The sequence below is a fragment of the Ambystoma mexicanum genome, chromosome 3q (genome assembly GCF_040938575.1).
Source record: "Ambystoma mexicanum isolate Mex_15411 chromosome 3q, UKY_AmexF1_1, whole genome shotgun sequence".
Lineage (NCBI taxonomy): Eukaryota > Metazoa > Chordata > Amphibia > Caudata > Ambystomatidae > Ambystoma > Ambystoma mexicanum.
In genome coordinates, this window is record NC_090926.1 from 1,103,799,865 (window position 1) to 1,103,826,698 (window position 26,834).

Sequence of the window (26,834 nt, forward strand, 5' to 3'; positions counted from 1 at the left end):
CAGTTTGGCAAGCGAGGCTGGACGGACGTCTGCAGGCTGACCGGCTCGGGGCCAAGAAAAATTGTCTCTGTTCTGGTTGGCTGATCGAGAATGCTGGTCAAGACAGCTCGGACAACAGTCAGCGGTGCAGCCGGATGCGGTTCGAAGACTCGAATGTCTCGAAAATGTCCTTAAAAGATGGAAGCTGGATGATGCTTTTGTGGCACTCCTAGCTTCTTCGCAGGGCTCATATCGTACTTTGAAGGCAGACGGTCCACAGCTCAGGAGAGTGATTGCAGGCAACGGCCTTATCCTTAGTGCAGAGATTCTCCGGCACTTCCCACCTAGGAAGCTTGCTGGCAGAACCTAGCTGGGCACGCTGTGCTGGCTGGATACCAATTCTGGAGCTGCTGTACGGGTCCTCTGAGTCCGGTATCTCCCTCTGTTCCCTGTGAGATGTTTAGGAGAGGGATCTTGCTTCCCTCTTGGAGCACATGGCCTTCCTTCACTGGAGGAAGATGGAAGGTAGACTGTACCTTCAGCCATGGTCCAAATGAGTCCTTCTTCTTACTCCTTTCAAAAGTCATCCGATGATCTGCGGGGTTCAGCCTGCACTGACAATTGTGGTGTGGGTGTTTATACCGCTTGCTTTTTCTCATGACTGTTTACCACATCTCAATGGCAGTGTGGGCCCATATGTGAGTATGGGTGAGGAAAGGAACGGGAAAAGGCAGGTTGGATGTGGCGTTAAACAAATGGATCAGAAGAACGAGAAGAAGGGGTAGAGGGACAGTGACGGGGGTTGAAGTAGAGAACATCCCCCGTCATACTGAGTGGATGTCAGAGGGCCAGAGGGGGTATCCCTCTTCAGGCAAGGAAGCAGCTGGGAAAAAGTGTGCATAGAAGGAGCGCAGAAAGAACCTGCACAGTAGGCGTGAATCACCTAAAGTGTTGCGCTTGCAACATGGAATGAATAGAGTGGCTAGTTCAAGTTCGCACCGTCGAATGGTCCAAATAATATCTGTATGACGTTAATTGTATAGTGAAATCATTTTAACACTATTACACGGAAATAAACATGTATATGGGCACTACTTTAGATATGTATTTATTAAGGGTGGAAACAAAAACATAACCTGCTGTAATTGTGCAAATCATTATGGTTATGCAAATAGGCTGAGCCCTGGGTAACGGCACATGCAGTCTTGGCTTGGTAGTAATAGTCCCTGGCAGCCAATTGTACAAGAGTTTTGCAACCTACTCACATTTCACTCCGATGGTTCAAATAAAATCTTTGAAATTAACTCTATTTTTAAGGGTGCTGGAAACAGGGAACCATTGTGGTTAGTCTAAAATGTATTTACATTTTAGAAAGGTCACGTTACAGAGTTGGGGTTCTTTTGAAAAGTTGTGAAAAAATTGTTAAAAGAAATACAAATTGTTCTTCCAAACATTGACACCCCCTTAAGACTTAATTGTACGTGAAAAGATGAATGTCCCTGGATTATGGACTGTTCAATTTAGAGTGAACACATGAGGGCTGGCCATGTATGACAATGGGAATTACTGGCTGGATGTCCTTGTAGAGCCATTACACTGATAAAGAAGATGGAGGCCTGGGTTCATGGACAAAAATAATGGGCAGACTGAGCAACAGTGATTACCATGTATATACAATCACAACTTTGTTTATTCTTGATACCATTGGCGGGTGCTACCTATCCTTATTATATGAACAGAGACTATGGACGAAATAACAGTGATTCATGGAGAGACTATGGACAAAAATAAAATCAGAGGTGGAATGGGTTTGAGCACGCATATACATGAACAATACTACTTATCTATAATACCAAGAACAACTAAAGAACAGGAACATACACAGATCACTGTATATGGTATTTATCTTTAGGTTTCGCTATTTTCTTACTGTTCTGTAATTTCCTTTATTTTTTTTTAAAACTTCTTTTTATTAGCATGTCAACAAATACATACAAGGGTTTTTAGTTTTTTGTAGAAACACATTGTTTAACTACATTTCAATAAGTATATAATTCGAAGCATACATTACAATCCAACGCAACCCCCTTAAACACACTAAACACTTTCAGCATATGCAAACAAAAACATTTTTAAAAAAATATAATCACCCCTCCTACCATAACTCATACACAGACACAAGACTCCACATAGGCAAACACCAAACCAATACACTAATAAAAAGAGCAAAGAAGAAAGATGAAAAAGTAGAAAGAAAAGAGAAAGAGGGAAAAAAAAAAAGAAAAAAGAAAAGAAAAATCCCACTCCTCAATATCAATCACATCTTAGATATTCCGCTATACAAGGCATTGAATGGTCCCCATATCGAAATGTATTCCTCCTCCTTCTCTTTTGCCCTGAATGACATTTTTTCATAATTAGACAGGGTCTGCAACTCCATTAACCAGTCCTCCACTGAGGGTTTCTTCCAGGTTTTTCAAACCCGAATACTCAATCTCATTGCAACTAACAGAACTTTATCAATCCAATTGTTGTCTTTCATAGAATCTGTACATCTTCCTCTATGTAGAAGGATTATATTAACTGCTGATCTCTGTATGATTACTCTTAGAGTCATTTCAACTCTATCAATCACCTCATTCCAAAAGCTACGAACTCTCGGACAACAAAAAAGGTGGAACAAGGTACCTCTGTCTTTCCCACACCCCCAGCATAAATCATCCATTTGCAATTTCAATGTATACATCTTAACCGGTGTCCAGTATACCCTACCTATTAATTTCTGTCTGATCATACGTAGATTTACGTCCACTCCCAGGTTGGCACTCACTCTAAGTATATCCCTCCAATCTTTATCCGTAAAGTCTATATTCATATCCACTGACCATACCTCTCTCAATTTTCCCCAAGCCTCTACATGTCTATTTTCCAATTGCATAAAGTTCATGTATGTACGAGCATTATACTCTTGTCCCGAAAGTAGTTGACACAAATCCGGTTTAGCTCCCACGGAATCATTGAACATGCTTTTCCGAAAATTAATTAATGAGACTAGATCCACATATCTGTTTCTTTCTCTTGCATTCAGACCATATTTTCTCTGCATCTCCTCAAATGACAGCAAATGGTCCCCATGAAGTATATTTCCTAAAATGAAAATACCCCTCTTAATCCAACTTTGCCAATTAAGGCATCTATTGTTGAGTTTCAGCACCTCATTATACCACAGAGAAGCATCTTCACTAAATCCATACGATTGTTTATTCTCTCCAAACTACATCCAAAAAAACGTGTCTAGTTGCCATTATTGATTTTAGCTTCAGTCTATTGGCCGATATTTTTCGCATAGTATAGAGGCTTTTTAAATGATACGGACTGCAGATATCCTTTTCCATACGCAACCAAAGAGGTCCTTTAAAATCATCATCTCTATAATAATAAGAGCCTTTCTTAAGCAAGAATGCCTTACAGTATTTTTCCAAGTCTGGATAGTCAAAGCCTCCCTCATCAACTTTCTGCATCAATATATATGTAACGCTCACCTGATTCCCACGGAGGCGCGGGTCTTGGCAGGAAGGTGTCTGTAACACGAAACGTGATGTGCAGGATTCGGTTGGCTTCTGGGGTCGACCCTCTCCGCACTGTGTGTCGAACTCGAAGGGTGAGGTTTCTGCAGGTGAAATAATATGGGGATTAAAGGTCTGGGTTGCTGAATGTCCCTATCTCTTTCCTCCCAGCTTGTCTGTTGAACCCCCCTCCCAGGTCAACGTGCTCACCTTAGATAGGTGAATGCTGGGCTCTCCATCTGCGTCTAGTGCAGGGTGCCGTTGCCAGTTCCTTCACTGGTGAAACGTGGGCCTCTTGACTTCAGAGGATGGGTACCGTCGTTGACTGCACGACCGGTAAGTTTTTGGACACCTTTAGTCTTTATAGTCTTTTATGCGTGGCACTGAAGCGCCTGGAGTTGCGTAAGTATGGCAGCGCTCTTACTGTCTCTTTCTTTGTCTTTGCAGGAGACGATGCAGAATGAAGAAATCCGGAATTCGCCAGGTGCCGGTAAGTGTGACACTGCTGTTGTCTTTGCAGGTGAAGATGCGGCGTGAAGAATCCGGAATGCACTGCGTGCCAGTAAGTAGAATAATGCTGTTTATCTTTGCAGGTGCAGGTGCAGATGCAGCGTGAAGAATCTGGAGTGCACAGCGTGCCGGTAAGTATAATAATACTGCTTATCTTTGCAGGTGTAGATGCAGCGTGAAGAATCTGGAGTGCACAGCGTGCCGGTAAGTATAATAATGCTGTTTATCTTTGCCGGCGGAGGTGCAGCGTTAGACACGGCCGCTGCCGATGGATCAGGTAAGCAAGCACTGCGTGTGAAAGTTCGTTCTGCTAACCTGTTGTTTCTGGTCTTTTGCAGGTGCTGATGTTGCTCGGGTACAGGAATGGTAAGTATAATTCTTGCAGGTTCAGGATCCCAAGAAGAAATGCTGGAACAGACTCGGTGAGCGTTCTGCTGCAGATGCAGAATAACGCGAAGCATGTTTCCTCAATCGGGTGTGGTTTAAATAGCCTTGGAGTGATGAGGCGTCTCCTTCCACGGCCCCGCCTAAGTAAGAAAAGAGTTCCTGCTTCCAGAAGAGTTCCAGTGCTGTATCCAGGGAGTGGAGCTGCCCCACCCAGGTAAGAAAGTAGTCCCAGTTCACCGAGGACTTCTAAGAGTCTGGCAAGTAAGCAGCATGGCCTGCCGCAGGTAAGTCCACCCAAGCACCTTCACACCAATGATGAGCCCGGCTCTTCCAGTGCCGGGACCGATGCTTCTGATGAGCCTGGTGCCACCGGCGCCAGGACAAGGTCCAAAAGGTCCCTGTGGGGACCGGCTGGTGCCTAGGATCAGGGTTAGGGGCCTGCTTCCAAGGACGTTGGGCTGATCCTGGCTCCTTGGAAGCAGTGATCATGACAGTATCCCCCCTCAAGGCCCCTCCTAAGTGTGTCTTCTCCGGGGGCTTTGGCTTGTCGGGGTGATTCAGATGGAATCTCTTGACCAGACGAGGTGCGTGGACGTGTTCTGAGGGTTCCCACGACCTTTCCTGGGGACCGTATCCTTTCCAATCAACCAGATAGTATAATTTAGACCTGGAAATCTTGGAGTCTAGGATGTTCTTCACTTCAAATTCGAGTTCTCCGTCTACCAAAACGGGTTCTGGGAGTTCAGTCAATCGGGTTTCTGGTTGTACTGGTTTTAATAAGGAGACATGGAATACTGGATGTATTTTCATATGCGTAGGTAATTCCAATTTGGCAGCCACCGGATTGATTATGGCAGATATGAGGTAGGGCCCAAGGTATCTCGGAATGAAAGTGCGGGGTCCTTTTAAAGGCAGGTGCTTCGTGGATAACCAGACTTGATCTCCTACAGCGTAGTGAGGGGTCTCTTTACGGTGCCGATCGGCTGCCTTTTTGAATTGAGCTTTAGCTCTTTGCAGATGGGCAGTGGCTTCCTTAAAAGCACAGGTAATCTCCAAATGCAAGTGATCCACAGCAGGTGCTTAAATTTCTTGGGGAGGATCCAGGTTGGAGGTTCTAGGATGGTGTCCATATAATAGGAAAAAAGGAGTCTTCCCGGTTCCAGAATGAGTCGAATTGTTGTACGCGTATTCAGCGATCCAAAGAATGTCCTTCCAGGGGTTTTCTGTTTGTTGGAGCATGCAGCGTAGATATTGTTCTAGTGTCTGGTTTGTCCTTTCGGTTTGTCCGTCCGTTTGGGGATGGTGACTGGTTGAAAGTCTTACATCAACTTGGGCTAGACGACAGCAACTGCGCCAGAAGTGGGAGATGAATTGACTTCCCCTATCGGAGACTAAAACCGAAGGAAAACCGTGTAAGCGAACGATGTTCGCCAAGAATTCCCGGGCCAATACTGAGGCTGAAGGCAGACCCTTCAAGGGTATGAAGTGAGCCATTTTCGAGAATAGATCCACGACTATTAAGATGGTAGTATATCCGAAGCATGGAGGTAAGTCCGTGATAAAATCCATGGACAGGGTATGCCATGGACAGGGAGGGATGTCAAGTGACTGTAATAGGCCGGCTGGTTTTTGCTTTTGACTTTTATTCTGGGCACACACATCACAGGAGATTACAAAGTTTCTAATATCGCTTTTCCACGATGGCCACCAGAAATTTCTTTTAATCTTTTCCATGGTTTTGGTAATGCCAGGGTGCCCCTCCATTAGAGAATCATGATAACCGGAGATTACTTGTTTTTGTAGTCTCTCACAGGGCAAGTGCAATCGTCCTCGGAAATATGGTAGGTCTTGATCTACTGAGAACTCTTTTCCCTTTAATTGCCAGTCCTGCAAATCGGTCGGAGTTAGGAGCGATTTCACCGTGTTCTTGATGTCATCAAAAGATTGAGTGCTGACCAAACCCAAAATCCTTTGTTCTGGGATTATGGGTATTGGATCTGGATTGATCAACTGTTCATCTACTCCCATCCGGGAGAGGGCATCCGCCTTTCCGTTCTTACTACCTGGTCGATAAGTAATTATAAAGTCAAATTCTGCTAGGAACAGAGCCCAGCGAAGTTGTCTGGAAGACTGAGCTTTGGCTGTCTTTAGGTATTGTAGATTGCGGTGGTCAGTCATTACGGTGACTGTGTGTCTGGCTCCTAGAAGATAATGCCGCCAGGCTTTAAAGGCCGATCTGATGGCCAAAAGTTCCTTGTCCGTAATTGAATAGTTGATCTCAGGAGGCGAAAACTTGCGGGACCAAAAGGCAACCGGATGTAGTTGGTTTGTGACCGAATCTCTTTGTGATAACACTGCTCCCATAGCAAGACTAGAAGCATCCGTTTCCATGATGTAAGGAAGTTCTGGGCGAGGATGTTTTAAAACAGGTGCAGAAATGAATTTAGCTTTTAAGTCTTGAAAAGCTTGTTCCGCTTCAGAAGACCACTCAAAACGTTTGTTCTTTTTCAACAGAGCGGTGATGGGCTGGACTATCCGGGAAAATTCAGGAATGAATCTGCGGTAAAAGTTAGCGAATCCTAACATGCTTTGAACTCCTTTTACAGAGGTTGGTGATGGCCACTTGATAATTACATCAACCTTCTTTGAATCCATATGGACTCCGTTAGGTGACAGTATGAATCCCAGGAACTCGACTTCTGTTGCGTTGAAGACGCATTTCTCAAGCTTAGCAAAAAGACTATGTTGACGCAATCTCTCGAGAACCTTTTTAACATGTCTCTGATGTTCTTCTTCCGATGATGAATAGACGAGGATGTCGTCAATGTAGACAACTACACACACGTCAATGAGTTCCCTAAGGACATCGTTCATAAAATATTGGAAAGCAGCAGGAGCATTACACAGTCCAAAGGGCATCACTTGATATTCGAATAGCCCGTACTTGGTGCGAAAGGCCGTTTTCCATTCATCGCCCTCTTTGATCCTTACCAAGTGGTAGGCTCCTCTGAGATCCAGCTTTGTGTATATACGGGCATCTTTGACTTGGTCCAGGAGTTCAGGGATCAAATGTAACGGGTATCTGTTTTTAACAGTGATCTGATTCAGGGCGCGGTAATCTATGCAAGTTCTAAGGTCTCCTTCCTTTTTCGGAACGAAGAACAAAGCCGATGAAGCTGGAGATTTGGAAGGACGGATAAACCCGTTAGCTAGGTATTGGTCCAGGTACTGTCTGAGGTGAAGGTTCTCTGGCTCGGTGAGGGCATAGATCCTGCTGCAAGGAGGAGTTGTTCCAGGTATCAGATCTATTTGACAGTCGTAAGACCTATGAGGGGGTAGGGTGTTAGCTTGATCCTTCTGGAAGACGTCTTGGAACTCCTGGTATTCGGGAGGTAATTTGAGAATCTCCTCAGAAGAGATCGCCGCCAGTGAAACATCAGGTCGAGGATAACAAGTGGTAGAACACTCTGGAAAATGAACCGTCTTTGCTCGCCAATCAATCTGAGGATTGGGCTTCTCCAACCAAGGGATTCCCAGAATGATCTGGAACTGAGGGGCCTTGATTACATCGAACACTATTCTCTCCCGGTGTCCATTATGACTCAACAGTGTCACTTCTTGGGTGGCATGCGTTACTGGTCCGGAGGCTATCTCTGTGCCATCCACAGTAGTGATGACGTCTTTTACTGCCTTAGGGACAAGGGGTAGATTCATCCTTGACACCATTTCACGGTCCACATAGTTACCGATTGCTCCGCTGTCAATGTAAGCTTCAATTGCGTGCAAACGATCCGGACGTTCAGGACTAATGAGGACCATGGGTATCACGAAATGCAAGGTCACGGGACAGATCTTAATGCTCGGCAAGAGGACCTCTACTCTTGTCGGGCGAGGTCGTTTCCCTGCTCAGAATTTGTGGTACAGGTATCCGCGGCTCCTACAGTCTTCTTAGCTGGTTTCACGGGACAGTCCCGAAGAAAGTGTCCTGAATTACCGCAATAGAGGCATAATTGCAGCTGTCTTCTTCTTTCCCGCTCTTTCTGGGTTAAAGGTCCTCTCATGCCCCCTATTTGCATGGGTTCCGCAGTGTCAGCTCCCTTATTCGAGGTCTGTGGTTTGGAAAACACTCGGGTATCAAATCTGGAGCGATCTGCCTTCCTGTTCTGTAGTCTATGGTCTAGTTGGACAACTAAGTCAATATAGTCTGAACATTCTTGTGGAGGATTCACAACCTGCGCTAGCACATCCTTGAGCTCTCCACACAGACCTCTGTAGAAAAGTGTTATTCTCTTGTCCTCGGGCCATTGTGTTTCCACTATGAGTCTATTGAAAGAGGCTATATAAGTCAAGAGGTCTTGGTTACCCTGTCGTAATGAGAGAAGTTCATTGTCCAAGGCCTGCCCTTGTGCATGTCTTGCGAACAGTTTCTCCATGCTGGCCTGGAAGGCTTGAAAATCGTGTAAAACCGGATCATCCTGGGTGACTAAAGGGATCGACCAATCTGCAGCGCTGTCACTGAGATAAGAAAGCACGAAAGCCACCTTGGCCTGGTCAGTTGGGAATGCAGCTGGTCGACATAAGAAGTGCAGGCGGCACTGGTTGATGAACACTGCGAATTTCTTTGGATCACCAGCAAAGCGTTCGGGCGGAGCCAAGGGCACATTACCGGGCAGATTGATTTGCACTGGATTTGAAGCTGAGGCAGAAGGGTAACTTCCTCCTGGAACGGGCAAAGGTGTCTGTCCTGCCTGCGTTTGTAACAACTGCCTAGCAAGGTCCTCTGTTCGCTCCTTAGAAATTATCAGTTCTCTTCTTAGAGAGCTCGTTTCCTGGCGAGCTGCATGTACTTCTGCTCTTAATTCCCCAAGCAACTGGGCTAGTTGATCAGTATCTGAAGTTTCCATTGCGCCTGGGTAGGAGTTTAGTGGTTGGCTTCGCGTTCTGTAACGCTCACCTGATTCCCACGGAGGCGCGGGTCTTGGCAGGAAGGTGTCTGTAACACGAAACGTGATGTGCAGGATTCGGTTGGCTTCTGGGGTCCACCCTCTCCGCACTGTGTGTCGAACTCGAAGGGTGAGGTTTCTGCAGGTGAAATAATATGGGGATTAAAGGTCTGGGTTGCTGAATGTCCCTATCTCTTTCCTCCCAGCTTGTCTGTTGAACCCCCCTCCCAGGTCAACGTGCTCACCTTAGATAGGTGAATGCTGGGCTCTCCATCTGCGTCTAGTTCAGGGTGCCGTTGCCAGTTCCTTCACTGGTGAAACGTGGGCCTCTTGACTTCAGAGGATGGGTACCGTCGTTGACTGCACGATCGGTAAGTTTCTGGACACCTTTAGTCTTTATAGTCTTTTATGCGTGGCACTGAAGCGCCTGGAGTTGCGTAAGTATGGCAGCGCTCTTACTGTCTCTTTCTTTGTCTTTGCAGGAGACGATGCAGAATGAAGAAATCCGGAATTCGCCACGTGCCGGTAAGTGTGACACTGCTGTTGTCTTTGCAGGTGAAGATGCGGCGTGAAGAATCCGGAATGCACTGCGTGCCAGTAAGTAGAATAATGCTGTTTATCTTTGCAGGTGCAGGTGCAGATGCAGCGTGAAGAATCTGGAGTGCACAGCGTGCCGGTAAGTATAATAATACTGCTTATCTTTGCAGGTGTAGATGCAGCGTGAAGAATCTGGAGTGCACAGCGTGCCGGTAAGTATAATAATGCTGTTTATCTTTGCCGGCGGAGGTGCAGCGTTAGACACGGCCGCTGCCGATGGATCAGGTAAGCAAGCACTGCGTGTGAAAGTTCGTTCTGCTAACCTGTTGTTTCTGGTCTTTTGCAGGTGCTGATGTTGCTCGGGTACAGGAATGGTAAGTATAATTCTTGCAGGTTCAGGATCCCAAGAAGAAATGCTGGAACAGACTCGGTGAGCGTTCTGCTGCAGATGCAGAATAACGCGAAGCACGTTTCCTCAATCGGGTGTGGTTTAAATAGCCTTGGAGTGATGAGGCGTCTCCTTCCACGGCCCCGCCTAAGTAAGAAAAGAGTTCCTGCTTCCAGAAGAGTTCCAGTGCTGTATCCAGGGAGTGGAGCTGCCCCACCCAGGTAAGAAAGTAGTCCCAGTTCACCGAGGACTTCTAAGAGTCTGGCAAGTAAGCAGCATGGTCTGCCGCAGGTAAGTCCACCCAAGCACCTTCACACCAATGATGAGCCCGGCTCTTCCAGTGCCGGGACCGATGCTTCTGATGAGCCTGGTGCCACCGGCGCCAGGACAAGGTCCAAAAGGTCCCTGTGGGGACCGGCTGGTGCCTAGGATCAGGGTTAGGGGCCTGCTTCCAAGGACGTTGGGCTGATCCTGGCTCCTTGGAAGCAGTGATCATGACAATATACCTTGGGATTCGTGGTCTTTTATCCAAACCCCATAAAAAACTTTGGAAAACCTTATCAACCGGCAAAATATACTGATCAAAAAAGGAATCGACTGAATAATATACAGTACTTTTGGTAAAAAGACCATCTTAAAGGCATTGATTTTCGCCCACAAAGAAAGTTTAAATCTTTCCCATCTTCTAAGAGATTTTGTCTAATATCTTATCAATGTTGTATTGCACAATTTTGTTTAAATCCCCAATAATATAAATACCAAGATATTTAACACCCTCAGGGGACCATTTACAATTCCACATATTTCTCTATTATGTATTTTTGATAGCGGGAAAATCTCAGTCTTGTCCCAATTCACTTTATGTCCAGACAACCTACCTACTTCCTCAAACATCTGTTTCAATAATAATCCACAAACTTCCGGGATTGACAAGAGGACTACCATATCATCTGCATAAGATAAGATTTTAACCTCGATTTTCCCAACACACAATCCCTCAATTTTTTCACATTGCCTAATATAGGCAGCTAATGGTTCAAGTGCCAGATCAAATAAAAATGGAGATAGAGGGCATCCTAGTCACTGTTCTCTAAGTTCTCAGGATCTAGCGGTTTTACAGATAACGTGGATTTTTGACATAGAGCTCATACTGACCTCTTGTAAAGCAAACATTGGCAATCTCTTTAATGTTCATTAGAGAATCAAGTCATTTGCCAGGAGGTCTGCCATGTGGCACACTAGAGGATAATGGGGCATTTCTGCATAAATGCTGAAGGTTTTTATCAACCACAAACTTCTGACAAGCAAAAATGACAACAGCTTCCATCGGATAATAAACGTAATGAATGTTGTTCTATAGCTCCATTTCGAGACGAATGTGTTGCTACTATGCATACTGAGACTAGGAGAAATGCTGGTAAGATTGCATCTCAAAGTGGATACTGTACCAACTTTCATTCCTCGCAGAAATTCACTTTCTTATTTATTTATTTATTTAGCATTTGTTAAGCGCACTAAACCCAGAGGCATCAAGAAGATGGTTACATACAGTAAAAAAATAAAATAAACGGGAAGGCAGACACAAAACATAAGGTAATTTGCAGGTTACGTGCAGTTGAACAGTTCAGTTTAATAGGAGGCATAGTTGTGGTCAGTCCAAGTGGTTAAGTTCTTAAGAAGAGTGACAGGGGTAGGGAGTTCCAGGTCTCAGAGGCAACGACTGGAAAGCTGGTCCTTCCTTCTGTCTTGCATTTAAATCGAGGTATGGTCAATTGATGCAAATAAGTGGAGCAGGTGGGTCTAGAGGATTGGGTTTTGAATAGTGGCATTGAGTTAGAAAGGCATTTGTAAGTAATTGCCAGGCTTTTAAAGGCAATGGCTCACGGATCAGTAGCCAGTGCCCACTCCTTCTTGCCGCTGACATATGTTCGCAGTTCGGGATTCTGAGTGCTGCTCTGAGGGCATTGTTTGGATGATTTGGAGCTTATGGATGTTGAGTGCTCTGGCAATAGTAACGCAGTTTAAGGTCTGCATACATTGATTAGTTTAGATGTGTATGCAGCGTATGAGGCAATCGCATTGACCTGGTTGGATAAGGACATGGTGGCGTCAAGGTAGGTACTCAGTGTCTTGAGGTTGGTGGACACCTAGATGGTATTGCCCTATATGGTGAATGATTTGTATGAGTGGTCAAGCTTGCTGAGTGACGTTTGAGTTCTGTGTGACCATCATTGAGGAATAGATGGTGAGAGACGATCCGTGCCTGGATAGCGTGGTAGGGTGAATGCAGGTTGTTGGCATCAGTGGTGTAAGCACCAGTAAGATGGAGGAGGACATGCGTTTCGTCTGCATAATTGGTAGGTTAGATTGCTTTGTCGTCAAGCAGGTCAAAAAGAGGTTTTGTAAAATGAACCTTGCGGGACCCTGCACATGACAGGGCTACTGCGTTGGTCAACAACAATCTCATTGTCCTGTCAGGAAGGAAGGAGAGAATCCAGGAGATGGCGGCTGGTGAGAAGTCTGCTGCTGATGCTAGGTGACAACACGATGCATGGTGGTGCACCAAATCAAAGGCAGCCAAGTAGTCTAGCAGCAGGAGCAAGGCTGTTTTACCGGCATCTTTCATTTTGTCTAATTGAATCTCGAGATCCAGCAGGGCGGATTCCGTGCCAAAGCCAGGTCGTGACCCGAATTGCCATAGAGATGGTTGGATTCCAAGTGGTGCTGGATCTGCAGCACAATCTAGGATTGTAAAGACTGGAGGGGGTATCTTTACTCTGCCCTCTATATGGAAGAGTAAAAGCACAGAGCACCCCAGCCAAGGTTCTCTACATGGTAGCTATGGACGGGCAACCAAGGCTTAAGCTCTCAGGAGGTGATGCGGGCTGGTTCTTAAGCACAGTGTAGTCCCCAAGCCCCCACAAAGGAATGTCCACACACTATGTTATGTGCCAACACCGTTCTTTATATAAAAATAAGGTTCAAGATATAGACATCAATTAATAACACACTTTGTACTTTGGCAAATCTAATATGGCATATATATATACAATGTCTATGTGGTACCACAGTTAGCTATTGACTCCTTTAAATGCATCAACTGCTGACAATTCTAATGGCATACAAATCAAGCAGTAATGGAGAACAGCATAAATCATAGGAACAAAGGCAAGTTAGTTTAAACAATGGCAGAATGGTTCTCTTGCTAAGAAATAGTTCTGAGTGAGGATCCCCCCACCCGAGCAACCTGCAATAAAGGGTATTAACAAGCCCAGTTCATTAATGTTAAAATTGTCTTGTTTCCAGGTCAAAAATGTTCCACTACCCCAATGTGCCCGAGTTTCGCAGTGTGTTTTCGACGGTTCATCAACAGAGCCCTCACGGGTGGACTCCCTTTAAAGCAGGAGCCACAGGGTGTCGAGAGTCCTCGAAGAAATTGTGAACCTTGGTGTCTAGAGTCCTCGAAGGAAAGAGTTTGATGTCACAAAGAAGACTTGATGAAGAACGTAGGACCAGCAGCGAGTGTCGGTGTCGGATGTCGGAGTCTATGATCGGGACTCGAACATGGCTGGACTTTAAATCTTCACTTGGAGTCTTGGTGGACTTCGGGTGGAGGGAAACGCACTGGCGGATTCATCTCAGTCGTCAACGACCTCGACTTTCTCCGGCGGGACAAAGCGGTCGATGGTGATGGCAAGGGAGCCCTTCTTTCAATGGTCTTAGGTGCAGCATTGCGGCTCTTGTCATCGAGCAGCACAGCATCAAGCTGTCCCTGCTTCCGGGCAACACGTCTCGACTGGTTTACAGCAGTTTCGGAAATCCTCCGAACTCCGGCCAATGGCAATGGACTTCGATGGCCTTGATGTCCTGGTGATTTTTTGGCGGAGCCCGTCTCTGGTCGACAGCCTTTCGGGAATGGCTTCCAGAGTGCTTCAATGAAGCTCGGGGAGAGGTCTCCAAGCCAGGTCCTCTCCCGGATCTGTCCTCGACAGACTCAACAGCTTTCGGATTTCATTGAAGGAAAGCAGCAGCAATTCTTCTTCTTTCAGCTCGGCTTCAAGGATAAGCACCTTCAAGTTTCAGCTTCTGAACAAATTGGGAAGTGAGAGGTCTCCAGATATACACATCGGTCCCTCATTCATACTGCTGAGCCAAGCTCAGTCAGCCAATCATACAGAAGGGCATTCATGCAGGCAGGCAGCCAGCCAATCAGGCTCATAGTGCATTCAGGATATTCACTTCCACCCACACACCCTTAACAAGGAATGTGGATTGGGGCAAGCACCCAGCCTTTCAGCACACCACACTGCATTCATGTCAGTTTAAGGCAAGGCTGTCTCATTCATTGTGTCACACACACACAGAAACCAGACACCCATACCATGGGATGCATGTTGGTCACACACTCCATTCACCCAGGTCCCACCCCAAGGGTGTACCCACAACATACAATCACTAGGAAGGCTCCAGCCAGTCTGGCCTGGACTTCCCCACAATACCATATATGGTTCTTCCACCCAACAGCCAGTCAGGGGAAGGGACAGAGTTAGGGCTTCCCAGGACTTTGGGAAAACGAGGTAACAGGTAGCAGAAAGCAAGAGGCTGATCTTACCTTCTATCAGGAATCCACTGATTCCTATGGCAGAGCCTGGGTATCCCAAAATGGAGGATACCTAGAGCACCCGTCAAATTCGGCGTGGAGCTGCCACCAGCCCATACATGGCTCTGTGGGCCACACACAGGTGCCCAAAACCAAACACTTGAAGTATAGGGTTCTACCCCCACCCATGGGTGCCATAAGGGTAGCTCAATGGTCTCTGTTCACCACAACCAAAAAGAGTAAGAGCTGCACTGCCAGGAGTCCCACATGGACTCTTGTGCAGGAAACAACACAGAACACACATGATAAGGGAGTACTGGACATGGACATGGGGGCCCTGTCCCTCCAATGCATTTCCAGCATCACAAGGATTTTAAGTAGAAAGGGGACCGTTTTTATGGGATGGTATTTAGTGGGGATGGTTGGGTCAAGGGTGGACTTTTTGAAAAACGGGAGAACCCACGCATCTTTGAGACTATTGGGTACGAGCAGGATGAATAGGAAGTATAATGAGGGAGGCCATAAAGGGAGCAAGCTCTTCAGCACAGTCCTTAATGACTGCTGCTGGTCAGATGTCTCCCTGGCATTGAGAGGGTTTTAAACCTTTGATTATTAGAGTGAAATTGAATACAGTGACTTGTTTAAAGTTGAAAAGGAGCGAGTTGTGGAAGGCCGCTTTGAGTCCAGCACTGAGCATTGTGGGAGTAGCACTAGCCATAGCCAGAGTATTTTTCTTAGCAAAGATCTTTTTTGCAGGGTGTCGATTTTGAGGAGTAGGGCATTCTGGATATCAGAGCACCATGTGCTGTCCTGAGTGCAGCATGTAGGGAGGGCATTGGGGTGTCAAGATCACGAAGAATAGCGTAGAGCTCACTGGCGCTAGAGTTCGAATTAGTAATGCAGGTATTGAAGTTGGTTCTTTTAACCTGGATAATGGACTTTTTTATATTCGTTTGCAGCAAGGGCGTAGCAAGCTTTGTTGTGCTTGGAGGGGTTATTCCATTGAGTTTCAGCTTCGCGTTTGAATAGGCGGAGTGCTTTTAGTTCAGGAGTGAAGCAAGCCTTACAATGTGCAACAGGTTTGGCTTTACGCAGAGTGAGGGGAGCCACAGTGTCAATAGCCTGTACACGTGTAGAATTATACAACTTTACTAAGGCAGCTGGGTTGTTGACTAGAGTCTGTGAGCAGCGTAGCTCATCTAGCAGTGGCAAAATGCGGGTTTTGGTGAGTTTTATATCGCTCTGCGTAGCAGAGGGTGAAAGATGCGGAACTGCCAATGGGTGAGGGTTGGATACTGGTATGGGGAATAGAATGATATTGTGGTCGGTCCAGGGGCAAGGTTGATTGGATGTAATGATGTTGTCGCAGTTAAGAGTCAGCTAACCAATCAAGGATTTGGCCTTTAGAATGCGTAGCACTGAGGATACATTGGGTGAAGCATGGTGTGCTAAGAGAGTTAGCTAGTGAGAGGGCATTTGGATCGGCCTCGTTGTTAAAGCTCTAATCAAAGTCTCTTAGGTGGATAGTCTGAGTTGAGGGTTTGGCGCTGGAGAGGATATGCAGTATGTTCTCTTCGAATTGGAGGATAGGGCTGTGGGCCCAATAAACCATGTGTATTGTAATCGAGGAAGTATGGGAGGGACTCAGTTTGGTAGTAAAGAAGTCACCTGCAGCTAGAGGAGTGTTACTAATCTCCCTCAGTAGTGTTGAGCCTCTAGCTATGAGTGCTGCACCCTCAGCTCTAGAGTCCAATCTAGAGCTGAGGTGGTATGGCGAGGGATAATGAGGGGCCAGAGGCATCATGCAGCCATGTTTCTGATATGGCTAACAAGTCGAGGTCATGAGTAGTAATGAGGTCCGCAATATCAAGAGGCTGTGCCGGGGATAGACCTGGCATTCACCAAGATGGCCTTTAGTGGAAGTGTTGTAGGTTTAGTGTCAGGATTATAGATTTTTGGTTTGGTGTGTGAAGGGTGAGGGGGTGAGGAATGGTGTGGGTGCTGTCCGCATTAGTGGTGGACTTCACTAGTGTGAAGTTGCATACAGGCGGCACTACACTGGAAGGTATGGCAGTCTTGGTTGAATGGAAGGCTGCAGGCGTGATGCTATGCAGCAGACTGCTGGTGGAGGATGTTGCTGAGTCGCAGGAGGGTTCCTGTTTATGAGTTTTGGCGTGGGCATTAGTGCAGGAGCAAAGTGGAGGCATGCAAACTTGTGAGAGTGATAGACCTTCTGTGGAGATGTGTGTGTTTGCAAATGAGTCATGGCATTGACGTATGTTGCTGGTGGGGAGTAGGGAGGGTCAGGTGCATGCGGCTTGGATTCCACAGTTGTGTGTGTGCAGCTGGTATAAGGTTGGCTTGAGGCTCCCGGCTGAGGAGTCCGTTTACCGATCGTCGATAGCTGCAAGGTGCCAGAGGGCGTTAGCAGCGAGGTGCAGCTGAGGAAGAGGGGGGCTAGAGGCGGCAAGCTCACTCAGCATCTTGGTGGTGCCAGGGAGCATGAGCATAGATGAGGAAGACACGTGCAGCAAGGTGCGCACATCTGAGCGATCCTGTACAGGAGTTGTGACGGGTATGTGGGCAAGTTGTTAGGATGCGTTTCGCGGCTTAGAGCCATGGCTGGAGCAGGCATAGACAGATGAGAGACAAGGAGCACAGATGGGTATGAGAGGCTAATGGGGCATGAGCAAGGCACCCGCAGAGCACAGGAAGTGGCAAGAGTGCCCTGCTGATTTCGTACAACCATCCGTTTCATCAGGCGTGATAGTATCATGCTGGATAGAGGGGTGTGACACTGCAGAATTGGATCTGAGCAAGCAACTACACAGGGAATGTATTTTGAAGGGGGAGCGGCGTGCTGGGGGCTCATAGGGTTCAGATTGACTAGAAAAGGTGGTAGGAAGGTGGAGGGAGATATCATATTGTGCGGTAGCAGTTCAGAGAAAGCTTTAAGATTCACACTATGGCACGATTTTAAGTCAAAGAGGTACTTTATGGGCTTGTATGGCCAGAAAGGGGACGCATCTACAGGCCGTAAATGCAGGACTTTAAAGGGGGCCAGCATCATCTGCCATCTCCCATAGGGCTCACTGTTTTCATTTGCTATCAGCCAATCAAACTTCACTGGAGGCGAGCACTGACAAAGGCAGGCCACGGCTTTTCACAGACAACGGGGATGCCATTGTTGAATGAATATTCGCTGCAGTATTGCAAAGCCCAACAGGGCTTACCTTATGTGTAGAACAATCTCTGCAGGACTCTGGAAGGCACTCCTGTACCTCACCGATGATGTTGAGTGGCCCGACAGGGATAGCATCTGTTCAGTTATGAATGGAAAATGGAATCTAAAAATGGTCTTCTCTTCATTTTGTGCTATCCTTGGCTCTCCAGAGCTTTGCAAAGCTCCTTTGTCGGGTAGCAGATTCATTACAAGCAGGGGGCGTCTGACTTTTGGTCTGTTCGGACAACAGTATAATATTAGCTCAGTCACAGACAAGAAACCGCATTCAATTGACTAGCAATACGGAGAGACAACTTTCTTATTTCCAAGGAGGAACATAGACTTCAGTCTCCATCATTAGGTGAGAATCTCTGATGCACAAGAATAGGTCCCAATAACTGATTGAAGTAAGCAGGTTGTCAGCAGGGGGTGCGTGATGGCATTATGTCTTTGAGGAAAGAAATCACAAAACCTGAGCATGCTGGCCATAAAGTTTGAACAAGCGGCGGTTGAGGGTAAAATTGTGGTGGCCGGGAATAGATTCTATGGTGAAGAGGAGGTGGGTGCGTGTGTTCCTCGTGGCATGAGCAACAAGTCATTGAAGGCTCCGTGTGTGGAAGCAGGGAAGGTTGAGAATCCTGACCGGGTGTGAGAAAAGTTTGCTATTGATTTCATGGAGCCTATGAGGATGTTAGGGCAGGAGAATAGGTTCACCATTGTAAAGTATTCATTATGCAGCCAGATGGTTTGAGGTGGATTTTGTGGAGTATATAACAACGGGGTGCGTGATAAACTTATAGAGAAATTGTTTGCAAGATAGGGGTACCCAAAGACTTTAGTATCTGATAACAGAGTGCAGTTAGTTTCACATGAAATACAAAGTTATTTAGCTAGGCATGATATTGAGAACCATATGACTGCTCTGTATAATCCAAAGGCGAATGGGTTGGTAGAACGGATAAATAGTATTATTAAGACCATTCAGTTAGCATTTGTGAATAAAATGGATTAGAGATTGAAGGTCTGTGAAATGGTAATAGCGTACAGGCACACACTGCATGTCACGACGGGGGGGAGGAGTCCCCTTTTGAGAGAATGCAAGATAGAGTAATGCGCTCTAGCGTGTAGCCGCAATGGATGTCTGAAGTACAGCCAGGAGGAGTACTGAAAGGGGCAGAAGGCACTAGTGTAGGTTGTGTGGGGGTTTTTGTGAGGTTGAGGGTGGCATTCTGAAGGGATGTTTACTATTAGGGCCCAGAAAGTGGGGAAGAGGCATATCTTGACCACTAATAGCAAGAGCTGGAGTATAGGCCGAGTGTCGATCATGGGGAATGAAGGAGCTGCAAAATTGGTGATTGAGGGAATGGCACTAGTTCAGATGGGTATAGGGGTGATGAATGGTGGAAGGGCAATGCCATGGCAGAGTGTTGGGTACAACGTCATGTATAGGGAAGGGTGCGAGTTCCTGAGGGAGTGAGAGTGAAAATGTGGAGTCACTTCGCAGTGAGTGCAAACAAGCAGGACAGGAGCAAAGCAATAAGTCTGAAGGAATGGGTGATCAGGGCACAGAGGAATCTGTAGGTCGTGTAAGAAGAAGAGCTGTAAGATCTGATGATTATTTGATTGATGGTTAATGAGTTAGCTATGTGTTATTGTTGCATCTTTCTTTTGATGTAAATGTTCATTTTTAGATCATTTCATTTTCACTAAATGATACAATGCATTCATTACACTAATGTGCAAATGGCTTATGTGTTGTAAATTGTTAATACATTGCATATATCCAAGTCTTGGATTATATGTTCAAAATGTGTATAATGGGAGGAATATGTGGTAAGTAGCTTGTAAGCTGGGGTGAGTGGAGCATTCCAGTATGGAATGTTGGGCTGTGCCATCACGCAAAAATGAACATTGGCAGATTGCTGTAGCCTCTCCACACACGTGCGGTTAGGGTCCTGTATAGTAATAAACTAACTACTGTTTACAGTAGTAATACATTTTAAAGTAATAACCAACATATCGAACATTTTATTATTATTATTATTTCGCTTCAGAAACTTTTCAGAATTTTGTCTCCTTCTAGTTCCTACTGTAGTGAATCGGAGTGAGCATCAGTAAATGAGGGAAGTCTACGGAGCACATGTTTTGCATCCAAATAGACTACAATCTTGTATGTGGGTGGGGTGTTGGATCTCTTTCCTGCAGATATAAAAAGATTTTCCATTCTAACATTAAGGAAAGTCAACATTTTATTAAAAGAAACAGATGCAAAGTATTGTTCCCCACTTTCTTTACTATTCTCGAGCTGCAAAGCATTAAAAGAACAGGAACGAAAAAACGATATTTCCCAATGTAAAGAGGGTAAATTGTAGTGTAACCTGACTGCCAAAAGCAACTTTCAACACATATACGCTGCCACTCACTATCAAAAGTGCTTCATAATTGCCTTGGCCCTGTCCAGTACTTCCTCTTTCTTTCATTGTTATCGGAACTCAGCTGCTTGGCTGTTGTATTCTATGGCAAGACCGGAAGCGAGCATCAAGCTTCACTCTCTTTAATTGCTCCTTCTCGTTCTGTACTACGGCCACTCTTCTTTCCGAACGCTTCACCACCTCAAACCAACTAATCCTGTCAAACTCTGTAACTCTCAATGCCCATCCACTTTTTTTGCTGCTCTCACAAAGATTAAGTATTACCTAAATTTAGGGTTAGATGTACGATTAACATTGTTTTAGGAGAGCGCACGCTGAGTAGAAAGCTCCTTGTCAGGAGAGCGAGGTGCCACGAAGTGACACCCGGCACTCCTCGAGCGAGGCACGCATTTGCCAGAGACAATGGGGTAGCTCAGAACGAGGACAGCCTGGGGCTCTAGGAGAGCAAACAGTATACTTCGGAGCTGACCTGTAGCGAGCGGAGGGTGAACACTGCCCATGCTTGCAGAGGGATGCGCACTCCACAGACATCCGGCGGGCGACCTTTAGGACCTGCCTGAGTGCCGGTGATACCGCGCATGCTCGCCGGGACTGCCATTATCATTGACCAATTCAGTCACAAAGGCCGTCTCGGCACGGCAGCAAGAGTAGAATAGCATTATTTCAAGATCCTTCTGTTGCTCCGCCGTTGTGGACGTTTTGGAGGATTTCGGACTATTGCTTTGTGGCCGTGGTCCATAGGCAAGAGCTGGCAACACACAAGGAAATAGGAGCAGAGGAGCTCTAGAAGGGCCAGTCATAAACAAGCTATAAACTAGCATAATGCTTGCCTATGGCATAGAATAGCGCATGGAGTCTTGATTCTATTACAGACACGTAGGCAAGCATTAGCGGTGCAGGCAATTTAAGCAAAGTGATGAGATGGTGTCTTGGTAAATTGCACCCCAACCTGATTCAATTTATTGGTTTCCTCAGTTGATTATAGGCGCAGAACAGAGACTGAACACATGCGAGGGGGAGCGCTGAAAGTAGAGTTCGACAGGATTAGACGGTTTGAGTTGGTTCCATGTTCAGATGGAGGAGAGGCTGTAGTACAGAACGAGAAGGAACAACTAAAGTAAGTGAAGCATAATGCTCGCCTTTGTACCTTTGATAGAATCAAGACTCCCTGCGCTATTCTTGGCTGGGTAATCTTTATTGTACAGTTTTTGTTCATAGATCTTTTATATCTTCTAATCATTCTGGAATGGACTCTTTGAGTGAACATCCTCTGGCTTGCGATATACTGGAGTGTTAGGCTAACACGCTTCCTTAAAGCAAAGTATTTGGATTTATGGGGTGAGAACATGATGCGCTCCGGGTTCAGAGAATGGGCAGATAATATGAATTGTCACAACCGGTTTTAATTGGAGAAAATGGTGAGTTCAGTAAGTCCAATTTAATTTCGGAGGGTGGTGGCCGTAAAGAGAATCCTGGATTTGCTTGCCTGTATAATTTCCAGGTCAGGCATTGTATTCTAATTTTTACAACCAACTCTCTTGATGTGTGCTTATTTGACACAGACACAATTTTGTTTTCCTTTTCTGGGGTCGAATTTCAATTTCTTCGTACAACAGACATAAAAACAAGCAGAAGGTCCATGTTACACTTGCACGTTCTCAATGTCACTGGGCCTAGTAAGAGTTGTTTTTGCTCTCCCTTGCCTCGTCGTGCCTTGAAACATTCGAGTATGGGCCCGATATAAATAAAATCTCATATAATGTCAAACAATGGTCCAAATCCCAGTTCAATATATGTGTGACCCTGAGCAAATGATTTCATCTGTAGGAGTTCTAATTGGAACTACTGGAGGACTGTTTTTCACCAGAGGATAAACTAAACATTAAACTCGTGTGCTGTTGTTTTTACTTACCGACAGAAAAGCAATATTTAATAAGCTGATACTTAGTTAAAGTCACTGGGTTTATGGTTTCAGTAAGCTTCATTATTCATTTCAAACGTTCGCTACATTTGTGCTTTTTAGGATTTTAAAAACGTAGAAAGTTATTATGGGATGAACGCAGTAAAAACAAATACATGAAAATAATTTCCGTTTTACGGTTTTTGTAAAAGGCTTGCTACTGTGTTGCCCAGGACTAGTGTTAATGGTAGAAAACGTGTCAAACCCAGAACATTGAAAACCGATGTACTGCAGTGCGTGGTCATCATCCGTGCAATTGGAAGACTTCCTTCAAAACGAGGATAGTTGTTCGGTATTAACTGGCAATATGTTTACAGTGGGGGTGCCCTATAAAGTGACACAAGTACTTTATTTCTGGCAATAATGCGCGATTGAGCTGTTTTATCTCCGTAAGCCTCTGTAACGATGGGAGAGTGAGAAGTTAAAAAATAAAAATAAAAGCAACTACTCCGCAGGATAAGCGACAGGGGACAATCCCTTAAGGTTCATCCTCAAGGCTGGCGTTATGACAAATCTGCCCCTATCTCCCAGCCCAATAACGCACTCCGTTCCAGCGCTCTCTGCTGGTATTGAATTCGGTTATTCCGCTCCCCCCCCGCCCCCCCTCCCAGCACAAAATCACCCTGGTTCCTTTCACCTTCTTAACTCACCCGGAAAATCTCCAGTTTCACCCCCATCTTGAACGGTCAGTTCAACGTTGGAACGTCTCAGGTAACGTGACACAGGCACGTCCTCTAAAATGCTACCCGTAATCCGAGCCGCCATTTTAGAGTAGAGTTGCCACCAACCCATTACATAAAACTAGCTATAAAAGTAGATATATTTGCAAACAAATCAATGATTTTTAAAACTTTTTCTACAGCATTTCGATATTGTTACATTATTAACACGTGAAGTATACCTTTCTGCACTAAAACATATATCCATATAAAATATTTTCTCGGTTACATATATGTTTTGCAAAATGTGTTATTTATAAGAAATTTTGCTAAAAAAAGGTATTACCCTAATTGCCAAATCATTTATTCCTATTTCGTGCACAACCACTCCCTGCCTGGCTGCCACTCTCTCCGTTTGCTTATTTTCCGACTAATTCACTTCCTCTCTGGAAGTTTTCACCCGATTGGTCACGACGCGGCGCACTTCTGTTGTCATTGTAGGAACTGGGAGTACGAATCAAATTGATTAGTGAAAAGCTAACTTTTCACAGTGTTCTGAATAGTTGTTGTATGGCTACTGTAGCCCATCCTTCAAAAAAGGACACACTTGCATTAGAATCAGAAACAAGTTCTGTTTCATTTACACTTTGTAATAGTGTTTAACAGTGTAGAAAGGTATTTGCCCCCCCCCCCCCCATCCATAGCTCTCAACCATATGTGTCGGAAAGGCGGATGTAAACACCCGATTTTATTTTTGGCGGGTGAGAGGCCCATTGAAACGAATGGGCGTGCAGAAGTCTTGGCGGGTGAGCCAGATGTTTACAAGGCGGGTGACACCCGCCAAAAGCGTGTGAGTTAAGAGCTATGCCAATCGAATGTCCATTCCTTAGTTGACCAAGATTTGCAGTAGTTTAACAGGCTAGCACTTAATCGTATTTTCATCGTTCAGTGGAAGTGTGTGTGTACTGCTTAGTACACTTGAGTTAACTTTTAATCGGGTTATGGACATGAAAGCATGCAATGAAGTGACTTGTGATCTTGGGCGGAACTGTACTATAATCTTGTGTTCACTATTTATGACTTTATTTACATACAGAAACATTGTTAATTGTGTAGTATGTTGCAAACATCATATTGTAAACAGTTGTGTTGCCCGGACTGGGCTTGGATATTAACACAAGGACGCAGAGTCGGAGGAAGGGAGGAAACACCTTTCTTTATTCAATTACAACAAACTGGAAATGGCACATTCACGGCAACACTAGCCCATCCCATCTTACTCACCCCCAACAGAGGGGCTTCAACTTAAAGGAGCCATGGCCCTTTAAACCACCCCTGACAAATGTTTGGACATCCGTTTTAGCACATTTCAACCCACCGTAGCGACTTCTTCGTCACCCGCTGGGGTCTGTTGCTTCTTTCGGTCAGCTCACGGGCTCCTGGCTCATCAGAATTTGCCAAGCCCTGCCCTGGGTCTCCACCTGGCGGTACCCACAAGTCATCCCTGTGTTCCCTCACCTCAGGGTCAGGCTCCGGCGGAGTCAGCTCAGAGTCTTCCATCTTGACAAAGTGTTTGAACAGGAAGCTGTTCCTCTTAATCTCCTTGTCCACATTTTGGGCCATCACCATCATCCCTTTCACAGCGGTAATGTTCATGGGCTTCGGGGCATACCGAGAGTCTGTCTTCTTGATCATGGGTTGTTGAACAAGAACTTTGTCCCCGATTTGGAACTCCTTTGGTACCGCTCGGCACCTTAGGTCCGGCTCTAGCTTGGTCCTCTCCTTCACCTCTTTGTCTCTCTGGATAACCTCGACATCCCTTCACCAGGGGCTGAGGAGTCTCTCATAATGCGAGTGTGCACATCATACCTGAACATTAACTCGGCTGGCGTCTTGTTGGTGGCCTCGTGAGGGGTGTTGCGATAGTCTCGTAGGAGCCGACACAAGGCTTGATCAGGATTAGTGGCTTCTATCTGCGCTCTCTGGAGAGTTTTCTTTATGGACGCCATGAAGCGCTCGGCCATCTCATTCGCTTGATGTCATCTCGGAGTTATCTTGAGGTGCTTGAACCCAAGGTGTTTCGCTAGTGTCTCAACTTCATGAATGTTGAATGGCGGGCCATTGTCGGATTTGATCACTCTCGGGATCCCCCATTCGCTCAGTACTTCGTCCAGAGTGGCTGCGATATGGGGAAATGCTATGGTGGCAATTCTCTTCACAATGGGGAACCGTGAGTATTCGTCAATGAGGAGGAGAAAGTATTCCCCTGATTCTAGCGGTCCATAGAAGTCAACGCGACTCGCTCCCAGGGTCTCTCTGGAATCTGCATTGGCTGAAGAGGTATCGGGGGCTCAGCGGGAGCTGTGCACTGGCAAGCAAGACAATTCTTGATCCATTTGTCGACTGCTTAGTCCAAGAAGGGGAACCAGGCGTGACAGCGCAGCTGCCTTTTTGTGTTCTTGGCAGCTCGGTGGCCCTCATGGGCCGTACAAACTACTTCTGCTCTGAGAGCTGCAGGAATGACGATGCGGCAGCCACTCAGTAGGATATTGAGGTCCTTGACGGCCAGTTCGGTTTGTATTCTGGCTAGCCTCTCCATCTCCTCTTTGCGTACCCCCGGATGAGCCAATGTTGCACGTCGGTAGTCTCTCCATCTGTTATTACTTGTCAGGCTAATGGCCAGGGAGGCTGTTGGGTCAGCAGCCGATGCGGCCGCTACTGTGTCCAAGGACAATGTAGGTGGGAGTGAGTTGGTGGCCACGTAGTCGATGTAGGCGACATCTCCGGCTCGAGTCATCAGAGGGCCTGCCGGGTGGCGGAAGAGATAGTTAGCTGGTTTAAGGTCACCTCCTGGTCGGTGCACTATGTCATAATCGTACTCTTGCAGTCTGATTCCCCAGCGCTCGATCCTTGGGGGCATCTTGGTGCATGGGTTGCCAAATAAGGATAGTAGAGCCTGGTAATCTGTGATTAAGGGGAACTTCTTCCCAATGAAAAAGTGATGGACATGCTCACAGGCCCCCAGACAGCGGCTAGGCTCTCCTTCTCGGCCTGGGAGTAAGCAGATTCAGGGGTGGACAGTGCCCTGCTGGCATATGCCACAATGTGCCTTGGGTTGATATCAGCTCCACTTGTCTGCGCCAGGTTAGCCCCCAACCAAACGGGGCTGGCATCCACCATTATCTCTGTGTGCCACGAAGGTCGAAATGAGCCAGGCGATGGGCCTCCGTCAGGGCCTTCTTGATGGAGTCAAACGCCAGCTGGCAAGCGGGGGTCCTCTCAAAAGTAGCCTCCTTCTGCAATAGTTTCCTGAGTGGCTCGGTAATCGAGGCATAGTGGGGAACATACTTCGCACAGTATCCCGCCATTCCTAGAAAGGATCAAACGTCAACCACCTGTTGGGGCTCCTTCAGCTTGGTAATGGTGTTGACCTTCTCATGGTATGGTATGATGATGATGATAGGTTATTTATAACGTGCTTAATGCCCAGAGGTTTCTAAGCGCGGACCCAGGGATTGAACCTGTGTTACTGCGTGTCATCTTGCTTCCAAGGCGAGCATGTTACCCCTGAGCTATCCTCCCGAGGCATGGTCAGGGGTCATCCCGTCAACTGAGAAAATGTGTCCAAAAAACTTTAACTTGGACTTACT

General features: G+C 46.2%; 1 protein-coding gene across 1 annotated transcript in view; it reads right to left on the minus strand.

Annotated features, from left to right (window-relative positions):
• The window catches only part of PET100 (PET100 cytochrome c oxidase chaperone), a 152,246-nt gene extending 128,958 nt beyond the window's left edge, over nt 1–23,288 (minus strand). The window contains exon 1 of the mRNA XM_069603861.1: nt 23,176–23,288. Coding sequence (XP_069459962.1) covers nt 23,176–23,202 — 27 coding nt within the window. The 5' untranslated portion in view covers nt 23,203–23,288. The remainder of the gene's footprint in view (nt 1–23,175) is intronic.
• Between the last annotated feature and the right edge of the window lie 3,546 nt (nt 23,289–26,834).